At 38.8% G+C, this 26,982-nt stretch overlaps 1 protein-coding gene across 9 annotated transcripts in view; it reads right to left on the bottom strand.

The window, feature by feature from the left end:
• LOC127636864 (EH domain-binding protein 1-like protein 1) overlaps nucleotides 1-23,700 on the bottom strand; it is a 40,189-nt gene extending 16,489 nt beyond the window's left edge. For 5 of the 9 annotated variants that reach the window (XM_052117649.1, XM_052117648.1, XM_052117644.1 and 2 more), the window contains exons 1-11: nucleotides 23,190-23,700; nucleotides 14,297-14,354; nucleotides 13,938-14,033; nucleotides 13,717-13,770; nucleotides 12,647-12,828; nucleotides 11,503-11,642; nucleotides 6,912-6,986; nucleotides 2,131-2,229; nucleotides 1,849-1,908; nucleotides 1,409-1,595; nucleotides 60-827 (exon numbers count right to left, since the gene is read on the bottom strand). In XM_052117649.1, coding sequence (XP_051973609.1) covers nucleotides 60-827; nucleotides 1,409-1,595; nucleotides 1,849-1,908; nucleotides 2,131-2,229; nucleotides 6,912-6,986; nucleotides 11,503-11,642; nucleotides 12,647-12,828; nucleotides 13,717-13,770; nucleotides 13,938-14,033; nucleotides 14,297-14,354; nucleotides 23,190-23,293 — 1,823 coding nt within the window. In that variant the 5' untranslated portion in view covers nucleotides 23,294-23,700. The remainder of the gene's footprint in view (nucleotides 1-59; nucleotides 828-1,408; nucleotides 1,596-1,848; nucleotides 1,909-2,130; nucleotides 2,230-6,911; nucleotides 6,987-11,502; nucleotides 11,643-12,646; nucleotides 12,829-13,716; nucleotides 13,771-13,937; nucleotides 14,034-14,296; nucleotides 14,355-23,189) is intronic. The other 4 variants (XM_052117641.1, XM_052117642.1, XM_052117646.1 and 1 more) reach the window with 4 other exon arrangements.
• Nucleotides 23,701-26,982: the final 3,282 nt, after the last annotated feature.

Here is a 26,982-nt window from a genome sequence, read left to right on the forward strand (position 1 = left end):
AAAGTTAAAGTTTGCCACAACTTGGCAGTGTAATAATTTCAAGTTAGACGTACACTCACCTTTCCTCAATAGTTAGAGTCTTTTCCACATTATCCTTTTGAGACTGGTTTTCTGACAATCTATTGTCTTCTTTCGGTGGAAGGACTTCTTCAACCCACATTAGCCTTTTCTCCCTGGGAGAACTTTTTTCACCTGTAAATTCTTGCTCTGAAGGTGCTGAGCTGGAAAGAATGTTGTGGACATTTTGTATTGTAGGAGTAACCATAGTTGAAGCAATGCTTTGAATTATTCTGTCCTCATCTGACCTGTTGAGGTTTGCACAAAACAGAATGCTCTTCACATTCTGCTCTGTTGGTTCCCCTTTAATTGCGAGATCCTCTGGTGATTTTTCTGGTTGCTTCAGTAAGTTATCTTGAGTCACTGATAAGGTTTGATCCAGGCCTGACTGCACAGACAGTTCAATGTCAGTTTTCTCAGGTTCTGCCATAGTGAGCAGCATCTTTTTTGAAACTAGCGGCACTTTCTCAGGAGACTTGCCACCAACAATTTCAATGGGCTGAGAGGTTATGATCACAGTATCAAAATCCTCCATTTTAAAATCAGGCTCTTCCTCCGCCAATGGTGGTTTCTCTGCAGTAAATACTGGCAAATTCTTCTTTGGAAATTCCTCTTTATGAGTGGACTTAGAAGACACTGATGAGGCATGTATTGTTACTGGAACAGAAAATGGGTGCGGAGGAGGGACAGTTCCAATGGCCAAATCCTCAGAAACTTCCAAAGGCTGCCCTCCAGATGTGTCAAATGATGGCTTTTTCACCTGACAAAGACTGGGGGACAGAGATATTTGGTGTCAAAACACTGGTCGAGTGGCCACTTAGCATGGTGGTATTTGGTATGATTAGTTGCAGTTATTCCATAGAGAGCACCATTTGGTAACGACAATGTTAGTGGTAAGAAAATAGGAAAAATGAGATGCAGGATTGCAAAGGTGAGGAAAAAGCAATAAATTGGCGGAATTACTTCCTCATCACCATTCAATTTAATTGTTTGGAAAAAAGATGCAATGAAAGGGAATGGCACCTAGGATCTTGTTTTGATTTCCACAAATGAAAGAAAGTAATACGGGTTGGTTGGGTTATATTTTGACACTGATGCCCATTAGTAGGAGTCACACAAGCAGCATTGTCAAGCAGTTTTATTAACTAATTAGATCTGATCCATGTAAAAATTACCTTTTTACTGGTATTTCATTCATTTCTGTATAAAGTTAAATACACATTGATCCACAAACACCTATATAAATGGAGCATAGTATACTTCATAGTATACTACCATTTGAAACTGTATGGCTAACATTTCAAGTGAGAAAGTGGGGCAGTGAATTGCACTCTCATAATAAAAAGCTCACCTTTTGACAGCCCCTGTAGGTCTGGTCTCTTTGTCTTGAGCACTGCTGGTCTCATTTTGAAGATGTGAGGAAGGTGATTGTTGATTAGCAATGCTAATGCTGCCGACGATACGAGACAAGTGATGCTGCTCTCGCCTGGACTCAGAACTCTTCAGATTAACCTGAGGCTGCTGATCAGCGAGTAAATCTATGGACACATCATGGAAATTAAACGATAATACAAAACAAATTATAACTCAAACTACATCATAGGCCACATCTACACTAGAGTGGAGTGTTTTGAAAGTCTAATTTTAGGATAAGAGGAAAACACTGTAATAGTGTTTATTAGAGGCTTCATCTGTGGGTGTGGCATTATTCTGTGATTTTAAGTACAGTGCCTTAATTAGTTGTGGTCATAATCTTAAAGCCAGCAATTAAAAAACAAAAGGCATATTTACCTTGTAAAAACGGATTTGTTTGATCCTCCTCTGTAAGTGTATTGAGCTCCCTGGGTATCTCTGTAAAACGACGCAAAGTGATACACATAAAAAAATCAATCAATCAATCAATCGATCTTAAAACAAATAATCAAGATTGATTGATCTATCTAGAAAGCATCCCATGTTGGGGACCAACATCCAAAACACAACATATGCTGGTGACCAAATGTGCTGGTCTTTTCAACAGCATGACTTATGATTTGTCTTTCACAGAAAGTAATAGCATTGGTTTCTTAGTACCTGTCCGGGCTGTAGAGGGCTGAGGTGAACTGTAAGGGGCAGGTGTTAGGGCAACAGTGGTCGACGAGGCAACAGTAGGGGTAGAGTATAAGGGATTAACTGGGGTAGAAGAGATGAGTGATTTAGAAGGCAAAGAGGTTTCGCATAGAGCTTCAAGATCTGGTCTACTTAGCAAAGGAACAGGGTTCATGGGTTCATTTAAAGAGGCACAGAAGTAAGAAGATGTAGAAACAGCCATCTTCCGTTCGTTTAGCTGTGCAGATACTGTGAGAAATTGGAGGAAAAAAAGAAGAGAAAAAGAAGCAAAGGGAATTTTAGAATATGAGATGGAAGAAAACATCTGGCAAAGCTTAGTCTGAGTTATGTGTCAGTATGGTCAAAAAGTCCCAGACTACTATACTGAAAATGCTTGTATTTTGCATATTTCCAAGTTTGTATTGCCATTACAAACGATATTATCAACATAACAATTTGAGTGACAAGTTTAATTGAAAAATTAAGATGAATTTTAGAATTACATTTTATTTTTGCCCCCGTTTTAGCTTTAATAACAGCACTTAAGCTGACATAGACTCAACAAGTTTGTGAAAAACCTAGTGTTTCATGTTATCCCAGCATGATTTGAGAAAGTTCCAAACATCCATCTTGTGTTCTTCATTGGAAAGCAGTTAACATGGTCAATTGTTACAAATTAGCTTACATTTGATTAGTGATCTAGAATAGTGAAGAATCTTAAATAGTTTCTTTTCATTTTACGTCATAATGATTCTTTGTTTTACATCTTTCAATATACTAAACCTGTCTGTTTTGTACCCTGTTGTATATATGACTAAAAGGAAGTCATTTCTGCTTTTTGGGTTTCACTGAATCAAATAAATCTGAAGCACATAATGTTCTAAACACCAGACTATGGCTTTACAAAATGCAGCGGTAGATTCTACTGCTTTTTCTGCTGTTTATGCATGGAGGATGGTTTCTTAATACCTGGCACTGTGCCAGCAGAAGGACGCCTAAGGGTGTCAGAGAGCGAAATGGAAGAAGTTTTGTGTTCGAGGAGGGGGACAGGAGTTGGGGACACAGGGCGAGCACAAGGAACAATCTTGGGCTTAAAAACATTGGTGCGAGGTGCTCCAAAAGAGTCTGAGACAGATATAGAAGGGACAGAAAGAGGACACACACAATGTGAAAGAAGTTGTTTAGTCAAAGACGCATGAAAAGTGAGAACAAGAGAGATGGTAGCTAAAATGAATCTGACTTCCCCAAAAGCCATTTCCTTTAGAATCTCAAGGTTTATTTAGAAACAAATATGGATATTCCGTTGGAAAAAAAAATCTAGATTTACCATTCCTATTAAAAAGTTTCAGTTAATCTCCAGAGTTTACAAACCCTTTTTCTCATAAGTATCCCCCTTGCAGAATTAAAAAAGAGCAATGAACTCTTAAAAATAATGTTTTTCTTTTATTGAGAACTGCCTTGAAGAATCTCCACAACAGATATATAAGCACATTCCACAAGACAAAATGCTAACTTTATTTAGACAAATTAGTCTTTTAATGTTTGAGTAGGCAACATACAGTATTAAGAAAGTGTACTGTATGTCAACTTTTGAACAGGAGAATTTGTGTAAATTAAGTTAAACTGTAAATACTAATAGTTATCTAAAATAAAATTAAAAATATTTGACAACTAAAGCTTTATTTTTTACTATTCTTACTAGTTGTAATTAAGTTACTGTAACTCTCAATCAAGTGGTCCTAATTAAACAGTACTTGAAACGTCACATTTTGGAATCCTAATTCAAATATATACTTTCTTTAAACTTAGTTTTGAGTACTACTAACTCAAATTATTACGTACCTGTGACGAGGAGGAGGGCGGGGGCGGGCCGTGTCTACGCACGGCCTGCCCCCAAACGGGCTAATCAGCTGAGGAGAGGGATAAGTGCAGCGGAATGCGGCAGTTCAAGAGAGAGAGAGCCACATTCAGCTGCCATGTGTTCATTTATTTTTGTGTCTTTTTGTTTAAGTTTTCATTAAACTATTATTTTGATTGTTCAGCCGGTTCACGCCTCCTCCTTTCCCATGAAGCTAGTAACCATGTTAAATTGGTGCCAAAGCCCAGGAAGGAGGAGGGATAAGCTGTCGTGGAGTCCTCGCCACTACCAGTGGGATACCCAAAAGCTGCTGCCATCAACTGGGGGACAGATGAGTCACTGCCAGCCACCTGGACGAGGAGGAACAGCTGCTGGTGGAAGGGCTCGCTACTGGCCGCCTGGAGTGTTAGAGTCGCTGCCAGGGGCGGAGGGGCTCCCTACCAGCCGCCAAAATGCGGAGGGGCGTTCCATCAGATAGGGGTCGGAGGACTTGCACTGGTTCACCCAGGGAGGAGGGCTGTCATTTGCCAGAGGTTGGGGAGTGGCTGAGGGCCGGGCGACAGTGTGTCTGGGTGCCGGTGAACCAGGTTATTTCTCACTCTCTCGCTGTCGCTCTGCATTGCCCTTTCCCTCACCACTTTATTTTCCCACTCTCTTCGTCCCCCTCCCTAGCTCTAAAGAGGTGGGGAAAAGCCTGCTGGCAGCCGGGGTCAGAAGCGGAACGCCCCTCACCCCAGAAATGAGGGGGGGGGGGTAGTGTATGTCATGCCGGGGTTCCCTGGCCTGAGGCAAATGAGGGTGGAGTGTGACGAGGAGGGCAGGGCTGGGCTAGGACTACGCATGCCCGGGCCCCAATCGGCTAATAATTAAGTTCAGTTTACTTGAGGCAAATACAGAAAAAGCATGCAACATCCGATTGGCTTGAAAAAATTAACTGTCAGCTAATTAGATTTTACACTGTATTATTTTGATTTGTTTTTAACTTGATTTGTTAATAACAAATAAAAATCTAAATTTTATTTTGTAAAAGCTTATTGTTGTCTAAAAAAAACTAATTTTGCAGACTGAGCAAGGGTTTTGTAAACTTATGAGAAGAACTGCACATATGATGAAATGCAACACTCTTAAGCTCTAAGAACCAACAGCACAAGGTCTGTACCTTTCAGGACCACGGTGGGAGGAGAAGAAGGGTGAGATATAAAGGGAGCAGAGGGAGAAGAAAGAGAAGCCACAGGGAGTTTGAGCAGAGGATAATCAGAGGTCACGGGACCCTCCAGTGGGGCCTCAGAACCTGACAGTCTTCTTGGAAAAGACACAGGAGCTGAACACAATCAGACATGAAAGACAAAGAAAAAATACACAGAGAAACAGATAAAAAGAGCAAACTATTGGGGAAATACAGTGCATACAGATATTAGTTTAGAGTGTGATTATATCATAAAAGCAATAACAGTTTACAAATAATTCTGACATCTGTATAATTTAATCTTAAGGAACTGATTTCTATTTCTATTGATAATAAGCATTTTTTTTGCCAAGGTTTATTGCCAAGCACTACAGACATAGATCCTCCACTTGAATTGTGACTATGCTCTACAAACTTAAAGGGGCGTTTACACATTTAGCAACTTGCAGCGATGAGTTGACCAGAAGTCATTCTGAAATCACTGGTGAGCTGCCAAATGAACAGCGATGGTTTTACATTTCATATGATGACAATCACGTACATCACCGTTTCAATTATTGGTTGTTTGTTGCAAAGTCCTGCCCATATAAGAGGTTGACAAATATTATAGAGAATCCTGGCTTCTGGTAGGACAAAAATACATTTATTGAAAGCCCAATGTCCAATAGGCAATAAGATGCAGTTCCAATGCAAATAGCGCTAATTAAGCTCTCAAAGATGCACAGCATCTTAATATGTCATTTAAATGTATTATATGTACATATATTAAACTCGTCATTGCTGCATTTCTTAGGTAATTTTAGGGAAGCTGTTCTTCCCGTCTTGAATCAATCATGTAATCCACTGCCTGATACAGTTTGAGTAGGAATGCCAACTAGCAATCAACGATACAGTTTTAATTTGTGTTTGTGTGAACGCCACTTATTTCTATCTGTGGTACCTGAGCCAAGGGAGGGCTGGAAGATTTTGGGCAATGCTGGAGGGAGCAAAGCAATGACAGTATGTTCTGTTTGGGAGTCAGATGGGGCCTGCAGCTGAGCAGGGGATGGTGGTGGTGGACGGGGTGGTCTTGAGCGGATAGGTGAGGGCACAGTGTAAGGGGTTGGGCTGGGTGGAGTGGGCAAAGGTGGACGTGATGGCAGGTCAGGGTTATGAACAGTGCCAGATACTGGACGAGAGAGAATATCACCAGAAGACCTTTCCTTACCACTGACTGAGGAGGCTTAGGATAAGGGATGGAGAGAGAAGGTTAGAAAAAGAGTGAATTAGAAAGCAGAAAGGAGGGAAAGAGAAAACGCAAAGATGAAAGCTGGATGTAAGAGAGAAGGTAAGGAATGTAAAATTAATTTTGGTGGTGCAATATCATAAAAAAGACGTTAAATGAAATTAAATATGATAAGAAAGTCAAAGTAATGAAGAACAAAGGATGACTGTAATAATCATATGCAACAAGACCAAATCAGAGAAAATACATTAAGTATTTTGGAAAAATGGTAACATTATCAGTGAATAATTTGGTTGGGTTTGAAAAGACATTAAGGGTGACTAAAATATGACCTATTTCTTTATTTGCAAAAAAGAATAGGGGTTAGGGGTTTTAAATATAATTATTAAAATTGTTATAAGTTTAGTTTAGCAGCATTAATGGTCAAACTGTTCAGCAGAATGATGTAACTAAATGGGAAAAAAGAGACAGAATAAGCAAAGAGCTTATGTAAATACCTATAGCTGAAGGACTCTTTAAAGATCCAGGTCTTTTTTCTAAGGAACGTGTTGTTCGAAGAGGAGGGTGGGATGCTGACATTGACACACAGAGAGAAGTTCCAGCATGTGAGGAAATAACAATTATGAAATGAAGGGTTACTATGGTAAAATAAATATATACATGCATTAGCAGTGATTCATGCAAGATCTGTTTTAGAGGGTGAAGAATAGTGGATGTAACACAAAGTTGCACAAAGTACAAACTGTTTGTATGTGTGTTCTTACACAGATTTGTGATAACTTTGCACATTTATTAAAAATACTGTAAAACACTGAAATATCACATTCACATAAGTATTCAGACCCTTAACTCAGTACTTAGTTGAAGTACCTTAGGCAGCGATTACACAGTCAAGTCTTTTGGGTATGATGCAACAAGTTTTGCACACCTGGATTTGGGGATTTTCTACTATTCTTCTCTGCAAATCATCTCAAGCTTTGTCAGGTTGGATGGGGACTGTTGGTGGACAGCCATTTTAAGGTCTCTCTAGAGATTTTCGATTGGATTTATGTCTGGGCTCTGGCTGGGCCATTCAAGGACATTCACAAGGTTGTCCCTAAGCCACCACCACCATGCTTCACTGTTGGGATGGTATTGTGCAGGTGATGAGGGTGCCTGGATTCCTCCAGACATGATGCTTGAAATTGAGGCCAAACAGATCAATCTTCGTATCACCAGGCCAGAGAATCTTGTTTCTCACAGCCTGAGAGTCCTTTATATGTTTTTTATGTGTCTTGCACTGAGGAGAGGCTTCCGTTTGGCCAATCTGCCATAAAGCCCAGATTGGTGGAGTGTTGCAGTGATGGTTGCTCTTCTGCAAGTTTCTCTCATCTCCACAAATGATCTCTGGAGCTCAACAAGAGTGACCATCGGGTTCTTGGTCACCGCTCTTACCAAGGTCCTTCTCCCCCGATTGCTCAGTTTGGCCGGGCCAGCTCTAGGAAGAGTCCTGGTTGTTCCAAACGTCTTCCATTTAAGAATTATGGAGGCCAATGTGCTCTTGGGAACCTTCAATGCAGCCACATTTCTTTTGCCTTCCCCAGATCTGTGCCTCGACACAATCCTGTCTCTGAGCTCTGCAGGCAGTTCCTTTGACCTCATGGCTTGGTTTTTGCTCTGATATGCATTTTCAGCTGTGAGACCTTATATAGACAGCTGTGTGCCTTTCCAAATCATGACCAATCAATTGAATTTGCCACAGGTAGACTCCAATCAATGTGTAGAAACATCTCAAAGATGATCCAGAGAAATGGAATGCACCTGAGTGTCATAGCAAAGGGTCTGAAATGTCAGTGTGATATTTCAGTTTTTTTTTTATTATTAATTTGCAAAAGTTCTGTTTTTGCTTTGGCATTATGGGGTATGAAGTGTAGATTGATGTGAGAAAAAAAGCATTTTAGCATAAGTTTATGCAACAAAACGAAATGTGAAAAAAAAATGAAGGGGACTGAATACTTTCTAAATGCACTGTACTTTACATATATATATATATATACTGTATATTCCGACCACCTGCCTAATATTGTGTAGGTCCCCCTCCTGCCACCAAAACAGCACCAACCCGCATCTCAGAATAGCATTCTGAGAAGCTATTCTTCTCACCACAACTGTACAGAGCGTTTATCTGAGTTACCGTAGACTTTGTCAGTTCGAACCAATCTGTAAAAAGATTTAAGGGAAAGGAGGACGCGAGAACCAACTTGACAATATAAGTAATAGTTTGAAATGTAAAAATGTAAACAAAAAGACACAAACACACACACATGACGGTCAGCTGACCGTAAACGATCTCTCTCTCGTCGCACCACCTTCCGCATTCGGCCTTTATCCCTCTCATAGGCTTAATTAGCCTGGTAAGGGACTGGTGTGTATAATCACGACCTGGCCCCGGCCCCGCCCTCCACCCTGTCACATTCCTCCCTCGTTCTCTCAGGCTGGGGAGCCCCCCAGCATGATGTACACTCCGCCCCATCTTCCGGCAGGTCATCCTCATCTACCTGGATGAGGGAGGGGACAAGGGGAGGGAAACAGAAATAATTAAAATAGGGGGGTACTTCCTGTAACAGTGTAGTAACCCCCCCCCCCCAACAAAAAAAAGAGAGGGAAAAGGCGGCAATGAGAGAGAGAGAGGAGAGAGAGATGTAAAAAAAAATCAAAACACTTACTTGCCCGTTCTCCGATATGCCGTAGCTTGGACCTCGGCCACTACTCCACCCTCTAACGAACGACAGCCACACCTCCCTGGGTGGATCGGAGACAGTCCTCCAGCCCCTGGTGGACGGAATGCCCCGTCGCGTTCTTGGGGAACAGAAGGGGTCTCCCCCGCCCCTGGTAGCGGTTCTCCTGCTCCAGGCGATCGGCAGCGAGCCCCTCCCCACTCACGGTTGGCGGCCTCAGACCCCGCTGCGTTTCAGCAGCTGGTAGGGGACTCCTCCGCCTCTGGCAGTGGCCCTGACCGGTTGGTTAGGAGCCCTTCTCCCCTCGCGGTCGGCTGTTCCTCCGCTAACAGGCGGCCGGGCACCTCTGTTGGGGTGGATGGTAGTGGCGAGAACTCTACTACGGCTTAGCCCTCCTCCTTCCCGGGTCTTTGGTACCAGTGTAAAAAGCTCTTCGTTCGGGGCAATGGAGGAGTCAGGAGACAGTGATACCGTCAATACACGTGAAGCTTTACAAATAAATGGAAAAGCACTCTGTCTTTCGTAGCTGTTGTGCTTTCTTGTTTACTCTCTCTCTCGTCGCACCGCCTTCCGCCATCTGCCTTTATCCCTCTCTGAGGCTTAATTAGCCTGATAAGGCCCCGCCCTCCACCCTGTCACAACCTCTCTCTTCAACAAGGCATTTCCGTCCACAAAATTGCCACTCACCGGATGTTTTTGGCACTGTGGAGGAGAGGGCTTGGTCGAGCATTCGTCTAGAATCTGAATCTGCTGTCCACTCCTGAAGTGCCATTTCACCCCCTCCCATTGATTGAGGTCCCTTTTGAAAGAATTGGCATGGACCTCGTCGAGCCATTGGAACAGACAGCATACGGCCATCGCTTTGTGTTAGACCTGGTGGATTACGCAACGTGATATCTGGAAGCACTCTTCAGAATAATCTCCTGAGTGAGGATTCCGAAAGAAATCCTCAATGATCATGTAACTGAACATAACATTTATGTCACATACACTACGAGAGCTGAATGAATTACTGGGGGTTAAATCGATTCGGATAAGCGTGTACCATCCACAAATAGACGGCTTGGTCGAAAGATTTAACCAAACCTTAAAAAATATGAGTTTGTGCACAGAGATGCTTGGAATTGGGATTGGTGGCTTTAAACCGTTTTTTGCGGTGCGAGAGGTCCCGCAAGCCTCCACAGGGTATTCACCATTCTAAATGTTATATGGGCGTAAGCCACATGGCATGCTAGACGTCATAAAGGAAAATTGGTAGGGACCTTCATGGAGTAAAAATGAAATTCAATACGCACTCAATACGTATGGATATGGGCGGAGCACATCATATTTACCACCTCAACCTCCTAAAACCATCGAGTGAGGCCCTGTATCCTCAGGGGGAGGAGCTCGGACCGGAGGTGAATCTTAAAGCCAATCAGTTCACCCCTGTCCCTTGTGGAGACCACCTCTCACCATCGCAGTGTACGGAAGCATTAATCTCATAGAACACCACATCAAGACAAACTTCTGGGTAGTGATACGTAGACATCCATACTGCCTACCTGAACACAAGAAACAGGTAGTATGGGAAGAATTAAAGGCCATGCTCCATATAGGGTTAATAGAAGAATCCCACAGTGATTGGGCCAGCCCGGTGGTTCTGGTACCTAAGAGCGATGGCTTGGTCTGGTTCTGTGTGGATTATAGGAAAGTCAAAGCGGTGTCAAAATTTTATGCATATCCAATGAACTACTCGATCGGTTGGACGATCTGGTTCACACTAATTTGTTACCCTTCCGTCCGGTTTGATTGGGGTCCCGGCTACGTTTCAGCATCTTATGGACAGGGTCCACAGACTGCATGCTGCGTATTTCACTGCCTTTTTGGATCGGCAGCAGTACATGCAGAATCTAGGGGCTATTCTGAGGTCACTTTGATGAGCGGGGCTCATGGCAAATGCATGATTTGATGCACTTCACTGCTGTCACATGATTGGCTGATAGATAATCACATGGATGACTGTTGGTGCCAGACGGGCTGGTTTGAGAATTTCTGTATCTGCTGATCTCCTGGGATTTTCACACACAACAGTCTCTATAATTTACTCAGAATGTGGCTGAAAACAAAAAACATCCAGTAAGCAGCAGTTCTGCAGATGTTAATGCCTTGTTGATGAGAGAGGTCATCAGAGAATGACCAGACTGGTTCAAACTGACAAAGTCTATGGTAACTCAGGTAACTGCTCTGTAAAATTGTGGTGAGAAGTATAGCATCTTATAATACTATTCTGAGATGCAGGTTGGCACTGTTTTGGTGGCACAAGGGGGACCTACTCAATATTAGGCAGGTGGGTTTAATGTTGTGGCTGATCTGTGTATATTTACAATACCTGGAACTGCAACACTAAGGTTTGGCCCGGTACTGGATCTCTTATCCTCTTCTTCATCACTCTCATTAAAGTCATCCAGGTTCCCAATATCTGTTGGCTTTACACTCATCAGACTGGCGAGGCTCTGCATGTCCTCATCCCTACAGAGTAAACACACCACTGGTCAGGAAACAAAAACAGCTGTAGTCAATACTGGATCATCCCAGAACCCAAATATAACCATTTAAAAAAGTTTAATGGTCTTTAATGATTTAGATAAATGTTATAACTAGAAAACCATGTTGTGGCAAGGGTGCAGATCTTTTGCTGTAATGTAAAATCAAATACTCTTAAACACGTAAATTAATCCTCCTTAAAGGGATAGTTCACCCAAAAATGAAAATCCACTCTTAAATAGTGATCTGTTTCTCACACACACACCTATCATATTGCTTCTGAAGACATGGATTTAACCACTGGAGTCATATGGATTATATTTATGCATCCTTTATGTGCTTTTTGGAGCTTCAAAATTCTGGCCATCATTCACTTGCATTGTATGGACCTACAGAGCTGAGATCTTCTTCTAAAAATATTCATTTGTGTTTGGCAGAAGAAAGAACGTTATACACATCTTAGATGGCATGAGGGTGAGTAAATTATGTTACTGATTTTATCTATTGCAATACTTCATCCTAAAGCAGCATTCTCTACAACAACGCTCAAAGGTCCAGTGTGCTTACAAGCCTGCTCTCCTATAACAGCACAACTTTAGAGGCACATGTTTGAGAGCTCATTGCATTGTTTTGGAAAATTCTGCTCTGCTTCTTGAGTTGCACATGTCAGGGAAGAAACCCATCCCAATGTTCGACATCAAACCCCTTTCCTGGGCAGGCAGCCATTTCTCTTACTGGGTCAAATCTGCTCAAAATATTTCTAACAGTAATCAAGGAACAAGCACCCCTATATTGAATCCAATTTGTACTTAATATGCATCCAGTTTCAGGGCAATCCCAAAATAAAACGTGCTGTGGGCATATTCTCATTTTGAACCATTTTTTAAACACCTCATGCTAACATAGAACTGTGTTAGAACCTCCTAACCAAGCTCTCTACAAGGAAGTATACAACAGTTGTGGAAAAAGGAAGGACATAGACAACTCACGTGGCTTTCCCCTCCTTGAGGAATACACAGGATAAGGAAAGCTTCAAAGTGGCCTCCACCACCTTCACTGACAGGGGCTTCATCTTGAGCGTCAGGTCCGTCTGTGAGTGTGTGGCACTGGCAAACTTCTTCATGTTCAAATCTACAGATGCCAACACTTTCCGACTACCTTTTGCTGTCTCCTGTAGAAAATCACAGTACAGTTTAATATAGATTAAGGAAAGAATCCATGCAGACAATAAACTCCAACGTGATCACACAAGAAATCGGCATGCTGCTTCCAAATGGTCATGTACCAGGAAATCGACCTCATCTCTTGAATTACTGACAAGCGGTATCAGGTATTTGTGCATAAATTCAAAAACGGTTTCTGGTCCCATGGAAACCAGGAATAATTACATTCTCATAAATAATGGAGAGTGATTTGAAGGTTGTATTTTCCATCTAAAATTACATTTTTACTCCATTGAGAGTTAGTAGTAAGGATGGGTTTGGGTTAACATGTCGGGTTATTCAATGTGCATTTCTGTTGACTGTATTACATAATTTACAACTAAAACTACAACTTGTGCTGAGTGACAGGTCTCCTAAGCAACCAAATTGGCCCGGTTGCTAGGGAGGGTAGAGTCACATGGGGTAACCTCCACTTGGTCGCGATTAGTGGTTCTCGCTCTCAATGGGGGACGTGGTAATTGTGCATGGATCGTGGAGAGTAGCACGAGCCTCCACATGCTGTGAGTCTCCGCGGTGTCATGCACAATGAGCCATGCAATAAGATGCATGGATTGACTATCTCAGATGAGGAGACTTGTCCTCCGCCACCCAGATTGAGGTGAGTAATCGCCCCACCACAAGGACCTACTAAGTAGTGGAAATTGGGCATTCCAAATTGGGGAGAAAAGGGGATATAAACAAAACAATAACTACAACTTGCTTTTGGTGCCACCCTGTGGACATTTAACCCAGAAACTGGTCACCAACCCTTCCAGCATCAACTACTTGGGGCAGTGGTTTGAATTTTGTGTGTTTTCTAGATTTAAATAATCTTCAGCGATTGAGAAGACACTCACATTCTCAATGACAAATGTCCAGTCTTTGTCTTCAAACTCATCAGCATGTGGATCCTGTAAAGCAAAAGCTTTTAGCAAAATTATTTACATTTAAAGTACATCTTAGCATGATGTAACGTCTCTGCTCATATGCCAGTATCATTGATACATTGTGTATTTGATGAGCTGTTTATACAGTATATTGTGTTACCAATAAGCATTAAACTCAATAGGTGTCCTACCCTGTAGAGTGTGACAGTAATGTCCACATTCTCAGGTACTGGCCACACTACCATTCCCCTGTAGGGATTCTTGATGCCTGGCTGCCATGCATGAAGCTGACAAGAAAATAAAGGACATCATTAGTCATAATAATACATTTTACAGTGAATGTAACCACTATATGTTAAAACAATATGTTGCACATTAAATTAAAAGCTTGGGAAGCAATAATCTAGAAAGGCTGGATTCCTGGACATTACCTTTGCTTTCATTAATTCTTTTAAATCCAGGCCTAGATTTAACCTAGGTCAGTCTATAAACATAGTATTAATGTGAATTTCAGCATTTATTGAAAATTAATGCTGGCTTAGCTTTGTACCTTGGAGCAAATGCGTCTGTTCCTCCTGGTCCACACCACTCTTAGTTTGTCTGGTTGCCTGCAAAATAACAAAAGACAGCTGAGAAGATGTTTAAAAGCTGATTTGGTTCTTTTATTACTATTGGATCATTGATAAAGTCCTCTACTTTTTAGTCTGTGCTTGTGAGGCCTAGTGTGTGGGATCCCCCTTAAGACTTTCAGTGGTTTATCCCAAAAGCACCTTTTAAGTGCTAAATGCGCTTCCCATTTGTACAGTGTGGCGTGACTTTCACGTTTACGTGTCGTAAACCAGTTTAGACTGGATCATATGGATTATTAAACAGTGTGGCGCAGACCACAAAACCTGAATTAAACTGAGAATTTTCTACTTTGAAGTACCATGGAGAATGTCAAACATCATATAAGGCCAGACAGACGATGAAATGATGAGAAAACATAATGTGTGCCATTAATGTAGTAACACCAAATGTAGTAACTGGTATGATTTGATAAAAAATGTATAGATTCATATTAAATCTATAAATGAGAAAGGAGAAATCTACTTAGTTTTATTTTAGCAAAAGGCAGTTTCAGTTATAGATTTTACATGTTAAGTCTACAGTTTTTCCTTAATAAAATGCTATAGTATATTTAAAAAAAAAAACATAGTAACACTGACCTACTCAATAATAAGCCATCCATGATCAAACCTGTGGTAATTCTTAAAAATTTAAAAGTTAAAAAAGGCCTTTAAGGCCAGGACCTCTATGAATTATAGGCCAAGCTATCAGTTTTTCATCTGTATAAAATACAATATATTCTATTCTAATGCTCTTGCAGGGAAACAAATCTGGTTTTGTTTACCTTCATTTAATTTCATTTGCCTACACTAATTTATGACCACCTCTACAGCAAAAAACATCAACACCTTCTCCACATCATCACACCCTTGGCCCCGCCCACTGGTGCTTCAGTTCATAAACTGAGAGAGAAGAACAAACAGGCCTAGTGTGGCCTAACTATTCTTAACACTATTTTCAATAAATTTTGTATTTAAACATGAACAGAAAGACGTCTTTGACTGCTTGATGCATATCTCTGTGTCAAGTTACAACTCTGAAAAGGAGAAGCAGTTCTCTGTCATTCAGCTGCTACTTCTTGCTCTTTTGAGCATAAAGGTGTCATGGACTCTCTGTATCTGGATGGACGTCTTTTACCATTTACATGTGTTTCCGGTGATCTGCATTTCAGTGCAGGATGATACTTGAAACTGGATGTGCATAGTTTACACTGTGCTTTGGACTATGTATGTGCATATCATGTGGATATGTCTTTTGCATATTTCAGTGTGGATTGCTTGTGAACCAGTTATTGAAGGATGGGGCAGTTAAAAACACTTGGACCTGATGCAGAACAGTAAGTAAATAGTTCCATTCTTTAATATTTCAAATGTCATGACTGTTTGATAGTTTATAGTGTTGACACCCTGTCTATTTTGTGTAAACCCTGAAATTTTGTTGTATAATATTTTGGAGCTTTTTCATTCTCTTCAGATTGAGTTTCAAATATGGCTGAATTTGAGGGGCTGCACACTGTTAGCCAATAATAACAGTGGGCGTTTACATTGCAGGGCTCCAGACTGTCGCAAATGCAACCAGAAATAACTAATTGCAGTCGTATTGTGTGCATTCATATGCGGTTTCATCAGATATCATCTTTTGAGTTATTGAAAACATCTTTAGAGCGCGCACCACCAATGTGTTTCGAGACGCTTTTCACCCGTTCTGTTGTGATGAGCTCACTGCACCTCACACAACAACAAGCCCAGCACAAGAGAGTCATGAACAAATTACTCATTTGAACTGGGTCTTTTTCATGAATCAACTGAAAACAACTGAGGGTGTGAACTCTGTAACTCAGGCTAGCAGTTTGAATCAGATTCACTTTTTCAGCTAATCATCCGTCAGTGTGTTCACAACTGGGAGCACAGACATTTCAAAATAGGAGTCCTATGTGTATTTTTTGGGCTTCTCTATAATTAAAAGTTCCACACAACTTATATATATATATATATAAAATTAGATCCTGCTTTTGACACTTAGGACAATCGAGGGACTCATACACAACTATTACACAAGGTGCAAACATTCATTGATGCTCAAGAAGGCAACACACTAATATATGCATGCTTTAAGAAAATATCTGCTTATGTAGATTCTGAAGAACAGTACTAAATATTTTTTTATATCTCTTATACAGTACTGTGCAAAAGGTTTAGGCACTTAAGATTCGTTTTAAGATGGTTATTTATATCTTCAGCTTTAGTGTGTCAATAGGAAATATACATTTTAGACTACCAAACATTACTTTTGCAAATAGAAAAGATTAGAACAGAAGAACAGGGCTGCAACAGATGGCATGGCCCTCACAGATCCCCCCCCCCACACAACCCTCTGAACATTGTGTAAGTCTGGGATTACACAAAGAGACTAAGTAGATAGACAGAAGAACTGTGGTGTATTCTCCAAGAAGCTTGGAACATCACAGCAACAACCAAGTAAAACTGTGTTCAGGTGTACCTAGTAGATTTGGTGCTGTTTTAAATGCAAAAGTGTTCACACTAAATATTGATTTAGCTTTTTTAAGTTTGCTGGACTTTGTATTATGTTAATTGATAAATGAAAACTTCCGCACCATGCAACATTTTTCACAAGTGCCTAAAACTTTTGCACAGTACTGTATTTGTATAAATTATGAAAGGAGTGTGAACATTGATGAGACAAAAGGGGAATGCAAACTATCTTCTCAACTATACATACTGTTTATTAAACCTCAGATTAATGGGTTATCAGCTGTCTTACTTTTCTTCAGCTTTCTATTTTATTTCTGAACAACAATCTAAATCATCAATTATTTGATTTGGTGACTAAAAACAGCCATTTGGCTCCTTAATATTTCAGTTAAGGAGCCAATGGCTCCTAAGTAATTTTTTAGTCTGGAGCCCTGCATTGAAGTTTTAAGGAGGCGCTTACACCAAAACAGAGCATTTCAAACAGAGGGCCAGACACACGGTGGAAAATGATCATACATTACTAAATTATGACTGTTTTAATGCAAAAAATAAATAAATACAATTTAACTAACATTATCAGTGGACCTCAAAGATAATAAAACTATTAAAAAAATAAACTTTCATGACCCCTTTCAAGAACCTTTCAAACAAAAAATAGTTTTTTAGTGTCTCTTATTGAATGTGAAATCATGATTGAGTACAGGTTTATTATTAATGAAAAAAAAAAGTATGTTGTTCGGGATAAGACGGGGGCTCAGAGTGCTAAGGGTGCTCCTGAGTGTTGATCTATGGGTGTGTGCCTACAAAACTACAGGCAGTGCAACAGATCTTGTGATCTTGTCTTCCACTGTTACCCTGAGGCTGAGAAGAATCAATAAATAACTGTTCCAAACCTCCGCTAAACAAGACCACATAATAAAAGCCCTCAAATACAAGACAAATCCAAACTCAGCGTAGGAACCTTTTTGTCCACAATCAAGTGGCAACATCCTGAACAAATAATCAATGGAGGAATGGAACTTCACCATGTTTGAAAAATAACTTCTTTTATAATAACTTTTTTTGCTGTCTATAGAGCCTAAGGCTGTCACAGCAGCACATATGACATCTCAAAACACCAATTTCAAAAAAACTGCTTAGATTTGGTATTACATTGGTGTCATTAGACCATGTGGTATCCATTACAGTAATTGTGCTGCATTACTACATAGTGGGTGCTTCCTGTGGATTATGTTAGAAAACATAAACACTTGTAATGAGTTTCTGTTACTTTCAGGTTAGGAGCCTGTTTAAGCCACAAAAGTCTGTTTAAAGAGTTTTTAATCTTAAAATGCCAGCAAAAAAAACATTTACACATCTGCTTTGGCACACGTTTCCTTAATAAACTTGACCTTTGGTAGTGGATTGTTCAGGTATGACCCTATTGTATACCTCTGAGCAGTTCCACCACTGACACGGATGCTGTATTAAGAATTGGAGGAAACTCTGCAGGGTCACATGACTGAGCAGACTTTGGCTAACAACACTTGGGGTGTTGGCCTCTGATCTTTAAACCACTAGGTCTCATAGTATTTACAAACAGCTGCTCACATTTAATCATGGCAGCTTATATTTTGGGATATGAGCGTTGCCATGAAGCATAAAGAAACCTTAAAGGAATAGTTCACACAAACAAAATCATAAAAATGTCATAATTTACTCAGCCTCAAGTCATTACATACTGGTATGATTTGCTTTCTTTTGTGAAACACAAAATAATTAGGGCTGTCAATTTAATGCATTTACTCAATGCGATTATTTATATACAAAATAGCATGTTAAAGCATGTACGCAATTAATCACGCCCCCGACAATAATAAGGAACATTCCTACCATCGGAGCAATTCAAGCCTGAAGTAACAGCATCATGAATTTGTGAGTCCCAATCATAAGGGGGGCCATATGTGCAACTCCAGCTGTACACACAACAAAGCACACTTACCGACAGTAGCACATGATGAGGAAGCGCTCTTGTGTTCAAACACAGCTGGACGGAGCGCAACTCTTAATGCAACTCAACGCAACCAAATTGAGATGCTCCAAAAGCATCTGTCTGACGCATGTGTACATAGGCAGCGCTTCATTTGAAAAGCCCTTTTAATACGTCTAACTCGGATAGATTGATGAATTCAATTGTAAAATTGGACCATAAACTTTATGATTGGCTTCTGTTCAGTGATATGGAAAAAAAACAATATATTGCTTTCTAAAGCCACTTTTTGTAATACATAATTAATGCTTTACTCAATAAGATACACAATAATGTAATGCATATAAATGATCTGAATTATTATAAAGACTATATTTATAATTATTTAAATATAATGATTTATATCTATCTAATCATTATATATTGAATTGTTGTATTTTATTTTGTTGGGGGATTTCTCTGCACATATTGATATTTGCAATTAATTGCAAATAATCAGCATATCATGTTATTAAGCCGATTTAACATTTTAATCGTTTGACAGACCTAAAAATACATTATTTTGCCAAATGTCTAAAAGCTGCTCTTTTACATACAATGAAAGAGAAAGTTTGTCCATGGCATTCCAGTAAGATTTTCAAGGCAAGATTTTTAAAGAATAACTTTAATTTTGGTCTTTTTCTCTAGCCAAATTTCAGACTTAGCTCATAAATCATATGGACAAGAGGTAGACCAATTTATCGGTTTTACCGATTAATCGGTGCCCCAAAACGTACCCCAAGCACATACATCGTTTCTCCAACTTTCTTGTGAATAATAATAAAAACCTCATCTGGTGATGTATAAAATCCTTAATCTGGTAAATACAGGCTAAATACATCTTCATTTGGTAAATACTTAAATATAGAGCATTGTAACAGAGCCAAATCTCTGTCATTTTAAAATAAGAGTCCTGAAATAAGTATGTGTATTCCAGGCTTGTTTACTGAAACCCTAATAAGTTAATTGCACACATTTGATTGAGTAAACTCATTCCCTCAATTTCATTGAGTAAGGGGGTCTCCCAAAACTTGAGTATTTAAGTTCAATTAACTTTGAGTTGAGTTGAGTTAACTACATGTAAGTAGACTTAACTCAGATTTGAATTTAAATGTTGTTTTAATTGAATTGATTCAATTTTAGATCAAACAACAGCACAGCTCAAATAAAGATGATAACTGATTCTAGGTCAGTTATTAAATAATTATTTACAGAAATGCATATATGCACTTAAGCTGCACAAGCACAAAGAGAACTGAGGTAGTGTGACCAGGGTCCAACTTGACCAAAGAGAAACAGATCACCCTAATAGTGACATTGCACCAAACAATTATTTGCAACAAAGCTTAAATAATACAACAAAAGAGCTAAAACATCTATGAATTCTTAATAACAATTATTTAAATTCCCCAATCTGTTCCCTCTGACCAAGGAAACATAATTTAAGAAGCAAGGGATTGTGGGTATTCCCCATTGTCTCAATTTTGTACTCAATAGTTTGAGTTATTAACACTTCAAATCTTGAGGTTATGGATTTTTAAGAAAAATAAGTTCAATGAACTTAAATATTTGAGTTATGAGTCCAAAACTTTTCAAGTAATACTTAAGACAACTTGATTTTTACAGTAATGACAACTTTAGGGTTTACAGTGTTAGGTAAAAGTCCCACGTTATGCAACATATCTTCATTTGTTGTAGTTATTATTGGGATTTTGGTTGCACAATAAACTACATTTGGAATTTTGCTCATTTTGGCCTCTTGTCTGTGCCTGTCATGGTAAGAAAAGTCCAAGAATATTTTTATAACATCTGATTAATCGATTATCAGACTATTCCACCACCTTCGTAATTGATATCATCCAAAACCACAATCAGTCAGCCTCTAATATGGACTACTATTCTGATGCTATTATGGTGCTTTTTGTAGCTTGACAGGCCCTGGTCACCATCCACTTTTATTGCATGCAAAAGAGCAGCTTGAACATTCTGCCTAACATCTCCTTTTGTGTTCCATAGGTTTACTATTCCTTTAAACATGGAAAAAAAATTGTTTTATGTAAATGACTAGTGAAAGTACCCAAGATCAAGAGATACATTTCAATTTTCATTGTGCACTTGGATACACTGTTGTTCACATTACTGTTTGTAGAGGTAAGCAACTGCTAATATCTGTGTCAGTAGCAGCATGAAATGCTACACAAAGAGAAGCGAGACCCAGCTCTCAGGTTACACCTAGTAATAGCAACAGGGCAACAGTCTAAAGGGATAAATAAGGAGGAGGAGACAAGGAAATGGGTAGACCGGCGGGGATAGATGTAAAAATAGTTTGGCAAACTGACTGGGAAAATTAGTCATTTTCCTGTCATTTTCTTTCTGTAATTCTTTCTTTTCATTCAGTCCTCCTTTCATGTCACACCAGGGCGATAACAAGGAATTCTGGGCCCCATGACTCTATACTGGTCTGTGCCCCTTTCATATTAAAAATACAGTTTACAATTTGTTGTGGGGCCCTCCTGTGCCTGTGGGCCGCAAGAATTGTTACCACCTTTCACCCCAGTAGCTACGGTCCTGAGCGGCGCTCCAGTTGGCATCTGCAAATATCAGAAAACACTTCGCTGTGTCATCTTTCAGCTGTCTAATATCTCTTGCTCACACCCTCTGCAGCTGTGGTAAAGTATCTAATAGACTTTGGCCCATTAGCAGTATAAGATGAACTTTACTATGAATCATAACTATACTGTAAGTCACCCCTTGAGCAGCAAACAAAATCAGATTTGTTTATAGATATACATGCACTAAGGAGTTTTGTAGTTTATTTCCTCATTTAAAAATACTTTTCCTACTCTACTTCTTTATGGGAGCTGCTCAGTACTTAAATGCACATGTTTAGGACAGCAAAAGGAAGTGCAGAGAAGAGCTCTGGAAAAGGCACAAAAAGTACTTTACTGTTGCAACAGGGCAAAATCTAGGACATTGCACATCAAAAGCTCATTAAGTGATAACAACAATTGCGTCAAACATACCATTCAGGTTTACTATTAACATTAAGTAGCATTACCTTTATATATATATATATATATATATATATATATATATATATATATATATATATATATATATATATAGTATATAATGCTGTATATAAATTAAACAGCATTGAAAGTTTATGTATCTTCAAAAATCTATTCAGAGTCATTTTCTCCTGAAACACTGAGATAACAATCACCGAGAGGACCAGCAAAAATCCCTACGTTCAGGCCTTATATCGTGGAGCTAAATCTCAGATAGCTTAACAGTAACAGACAGAAATTATGCTGAGTGATTCAGTTTCTCCAAGATGCAGATGACAAGCTATTGCATAACGGAGGATTGCTTCATATGCCAGGCCATGACTTGTTCAAGCAAAATAGCCAATAGTCAATATCGCCAAAATTCCTTAGAACACAAAAGCACACAGTCTCTTTTCTTTTACTCATTTAATGTTTACTTGTTTACTTCTGATTGGCCAGTACATGTTAATTGGGATCTTTTCAAGATCATCAGCTTATTCAAATCCAATCAGACTGAATTATGCAAGTGATTGTGCTCACTTTGTTCATAGAACGGACATTAAATAGGTGTCACTAATGAATCTGAGGACAGGAGTGATTCTTGAAACACACTGTAAGTGTCAGCAGCTGTGTCCTGATCAAAACTATCCTTCATAATCCAATCATTAACTATCACACTGTCTATTACTATAAATTAAATCAAGTAAAATCCAACTTGTAATAAAATAAAAGCTATTTTATTATCATGTATGATTACAACATATTACTTGATGATAATGAAAGTAAATTCAGCACCTAAACAGAAGACACAAATATTAAAAACACTCACATAATATATATATATATATATATATATATATATATATATATATATATATATATATATATATATATATATATATATATATATATGTGTGTGTGTGTGTGTGTGTGTGTGTGTTTGTTGTCATTACAAGTATTAGCTTTTAGGAGTCGTGTTATCAGATAGCCTATATATATAGCATGATGGATGTTCATAATATATTCAGTGTTGACAGCGTGAGTGGCGGACGCGGAAGTGAAGGTGTGCGCGTGTGAACGTTTTCCAGTGCATTTCAAATACATTTCAAGTATCGAACGTCACATTAACTGTTATATTCCCGAACATACATACAAAAACCGCGCTAAAATAAAACAAGACACGCTGTATCCGCATGTTCATGTTTCAGTCAGAAAAAGAACCGCCCTTCAGTGGCAATGCGTATTTGTAACAAGCGCTATAACGGAAAATATATCATAACTTACCATTTCTTGGTACATTCCAGAATGAGTTCTTGATACGAAGCCACAAACTGAAATTTAGTGGCCTTTTTGCCAACTCTTTGTAATCTTTTCCACACAGAAGTCATTCTTCAACAGAAAATGCAGTCTCCGCGAATGAAGTCAGACGCATGGAAATAATAATTTACAGTTCCACCACTGAACAAAAAGTCAAAAACTACTCAGACAGATGGCTGTCAAGTGGTTTGTGAGGTAAAATGTTTCTTTTGAGGAGCACCCCTCACGCGCATTCAGTACCACCGAACTGTCGCCATCGAGTAAAGACCATTTACGGAAACTACTGCATCACGTTACACACTAGACTAGAGGAATAGAATCTCTATGTATTAGTTGCCTTGATGTAAAAAACAAAAAAATAACATTCTAGAGCGACTTCATCGCTTTATGTGGTGGAGATATAAATGAGATAAAAATGCTTCCAAAAAGCAGCTGAACTTATGATCATGAGAGATTAAGTGTTTATTCCTCTCGTTTGCTCTTGCAGTTTGATCCTTCAGTAGGCAGGAAGGGTTATACAAACACGCCTATGATGCAGCAGTATGCAAAACCTCCATGATTGTATTCAGTACTGTACTAAATGTACAGATGACATGAGGTTAAGAGCACAGCAGGGTTTACTTCCAGTCAGCAAGGAGTCAGAGGAAGCACTGTATGATTTGTTGTAGCCTACTAGTGATCATATTTTAAACCACACTGTCACCTGATAATTACAGCTATAATTCAGTATATATAAACTTTTTAGGCAAAAATAAACATGTTGATATGGAGCAGCAATGTGGGGTTATCCAGTTCTTGATCATGATGGATATTTTTAGTTGGACATTAGCAAGGGGATTTTTCAAGTTACAGAGGGTCTATTTTAGATCCTTGGGAACGAGGAATAAATGGACAGAAGCAGCTGGAGGGATGGACGGAGAGGTTTTGGTTGTGTGGGATATGGGGAGAGTAGTACTATGGCTAGCTGAACTGACTTTTAATAACGTGCTATTATTATGGTAATTATGTTGGCTTGACAAAGTAATGTTATTCTACAAAGTTTGTTTAGGGTTTTTTCAAAATCCCTAAACCGAGACCAAAATGTAATTTGCATGTGATGAAATCGTACGAGTTTAAGCAAACAACATCGTGTGAGACCATGTGAAATAGCCAACTCGTAAATTATGAATTTATGGAAATGTATTCCACTACAGATTACACAATACATGCTGTAAAATATAATGTGTAACATACTCCATTAGATTACTCAAGGTCAGTAACATATTCTAAATACTTTGGATTACTTCTTCAGCACTGGTAGATTTATCACTTGTTTTGACTATAAAATCTCTGTCAGTACAGTAAAACAAAATACACATGTTAAAAATACATTCTCTGAAATACATAAATATCTTATGCAGTGTTGTTTCTAAAACACTATAAATCAAATTGATCTTGTTTTAAGGATTGTTTTTATATTTTTACAGGAAAAAAATACAAAAATGATCATCAACAATATGATTTTTGCTCTAATATCAAAGATCTTACGAGAAAAAAAAAATTATGATCCAACGTGAATTTTCTTGATAATAAATATGATTGTGTCTGGTGACATGTGCATGTAAAATGGCTAGAAATAGCATTTTAGCTTAAAGCAGACAATTTACACAAGATTTATTTCTATTTCTTCTGCTCCAAACTTACTTCAAACTTACTTCTCTGTCTGCTCATATGAATGTAACACATCATAAGAAAGTGTTTCACCGCTGTTCAGATGCATTTTGGATTGCATCATTTATATGTAGAAATGTTTTTCATCTGAAAGGACTAAATATTAAATGAAAAAAATGACATTAAATTGACAGTAATATCTTCAGTAATCAAAATATAACTGTATTCTAATTTCCAATGATTTAACTGAAGTGGAATACAGTTACTTATATTTTGTATTTTAAATACGTAATCCCATTATTCCGTTACTCCCCAACCCTGCACTTGCAAAAATGTAAATTCTTGCTATAAAAAATGGCATATACACCAGTAACAGTGTTAACAACCATGCAAACCACGCAATTGTGTGGGGCTCCGGATGTAGGGGGACCCCGGTTGGATGGCAAACCACTCAAATGGTGTTCTGCGCTCAAACATGGATATGCTGTTTTCAGCGGTTGTGGAGCGGTTAATGTGTATTGTGAAGGCAAAGTGATGCAGGTTCACCCATTCGTGAACTTCGTGAATTTGAAGACACTTAAAGTATACAAATCTAAAAATGTCATGCAGTATCATAGAAATTTGTAATGAGGAACATTGTAAACCGTGAAATACATACTGACACTGCAGTGCACTATCATTGTTCCTTCAAAATAAAAGCTCCAGGTGAAATCAATACTACAGAAATATATTACTATTGTGTAAAACAAGCCCTCAAAATAATAGAACTAATTCAGCATCATATAATAATAATAATAAACTGGACTGGACAATTACAGTATAAATAATAATCAACTAGGTTTAAGAGTAAAAGATAATTCGGCTTGCCATAGGAGTACAAACTTATGGCTCAGCTGATGAACTACAATCCAAATAGGTGACCCCTTTAGTCTTAGACTCTTTGTGTAACACCATCCTGTTAAATGTACCAAACTCACTACTGTTCCATCATGAAATCTGAATATTGTTGTAAGTCCATGTATTGTACTGTATGCAGCTCATTGATGTGACTGATCAGCACAGGCTGTTAATTAACTACCAGTGCTTTGATTTGAGAGTTGTTGAAAACATTTACAGTCCAATTTAAGATTCTGAAATATCATGTAAAACATAGCGGACAGTCTTGAGTTGCTGAGAAACAGTAATTTGTGGTCATGAGTCTGAGTTTCCAAACCTGACCCCTCCCTCTTCCATGCACATCACAGGCTGAGTTTGTATCCGGGTAAGACATGAGCTCACACGGAACACATGCTTACTCACTGGGTGGAACAAGGAATGTCTCATTCTTATGAAGATGTGCCACCCCACTTTAGGGTACAGGGCATAAACAAATCAAGGGCCTCATTTATAAAGCACACAGATAGTGAAAAAGATAGAGATGACAGTCTTTGACATACTCTATTTAATTCAACCACATAATTCAGGCTCCAGAAATGTGCTGTCTTCCAAACTCTTATAAATTCACTTTAGGATGGGAATACATTAGGTATGACATCATTATTGAAGAGAATTGGGGTGCTTTACACAAAGTATAAATCTAATCTGGAATCTAACCAATTTGTAGTTGGAATACACACAGAAAAATACAAGCTATAGCTCATTTATGCAATTATTTGCAAAAGCAATCATAATATTTATGCCTTTAACATTTATTAGAGGGCAGAAAAGTGCAAATTTTTCTTTTTAATGAGATAGAAAAGATAACAACGTATAGCAAAGTCCTTTGGTTTGCATTTGCTTGAGAGTTGCAATATCTTGTACATCTGTGTTTTTCTTTATAGAGGCATGGGAGAACTTTCTAGATGAATGGTATTTGATGTAAACTGACCTCTTAGTCATTCTACTATCAGATCACTCCGTCATACCAAATATGTCACCGTGTGAGAGAAATGGTCTCCCTGAAGACAGGGTTTTCCACTTCACTTGAGCCTACAATACTGGTAGTAATTTGTTTGTGAACAAATCAGTCTTTTAAGTAAATGAATCATTCTCTTTCACTTACATTGTTTTGGTCATGAACAAATCAGTTGGATCAATGATTCAATGACTCATATAATATTGCTTCTGAAAG

This window comes from Xyrauchen texanus, chromosome 44 (genome assembly GCF_025860055.1).
Source record: "Xyrauchen texanus isolate HMW12.3.18 chromosome 44, RBS_HiC_50CHRs, whole genome shotgun sequence".
NCBI classification, from domain to species: domain Eukaryota; kingdom Metazoa; phylum Chordata; class Actinopteri; order Cypriniformes; family Catostomidae; genus Xyrauchen; species Xyrauchen texanus.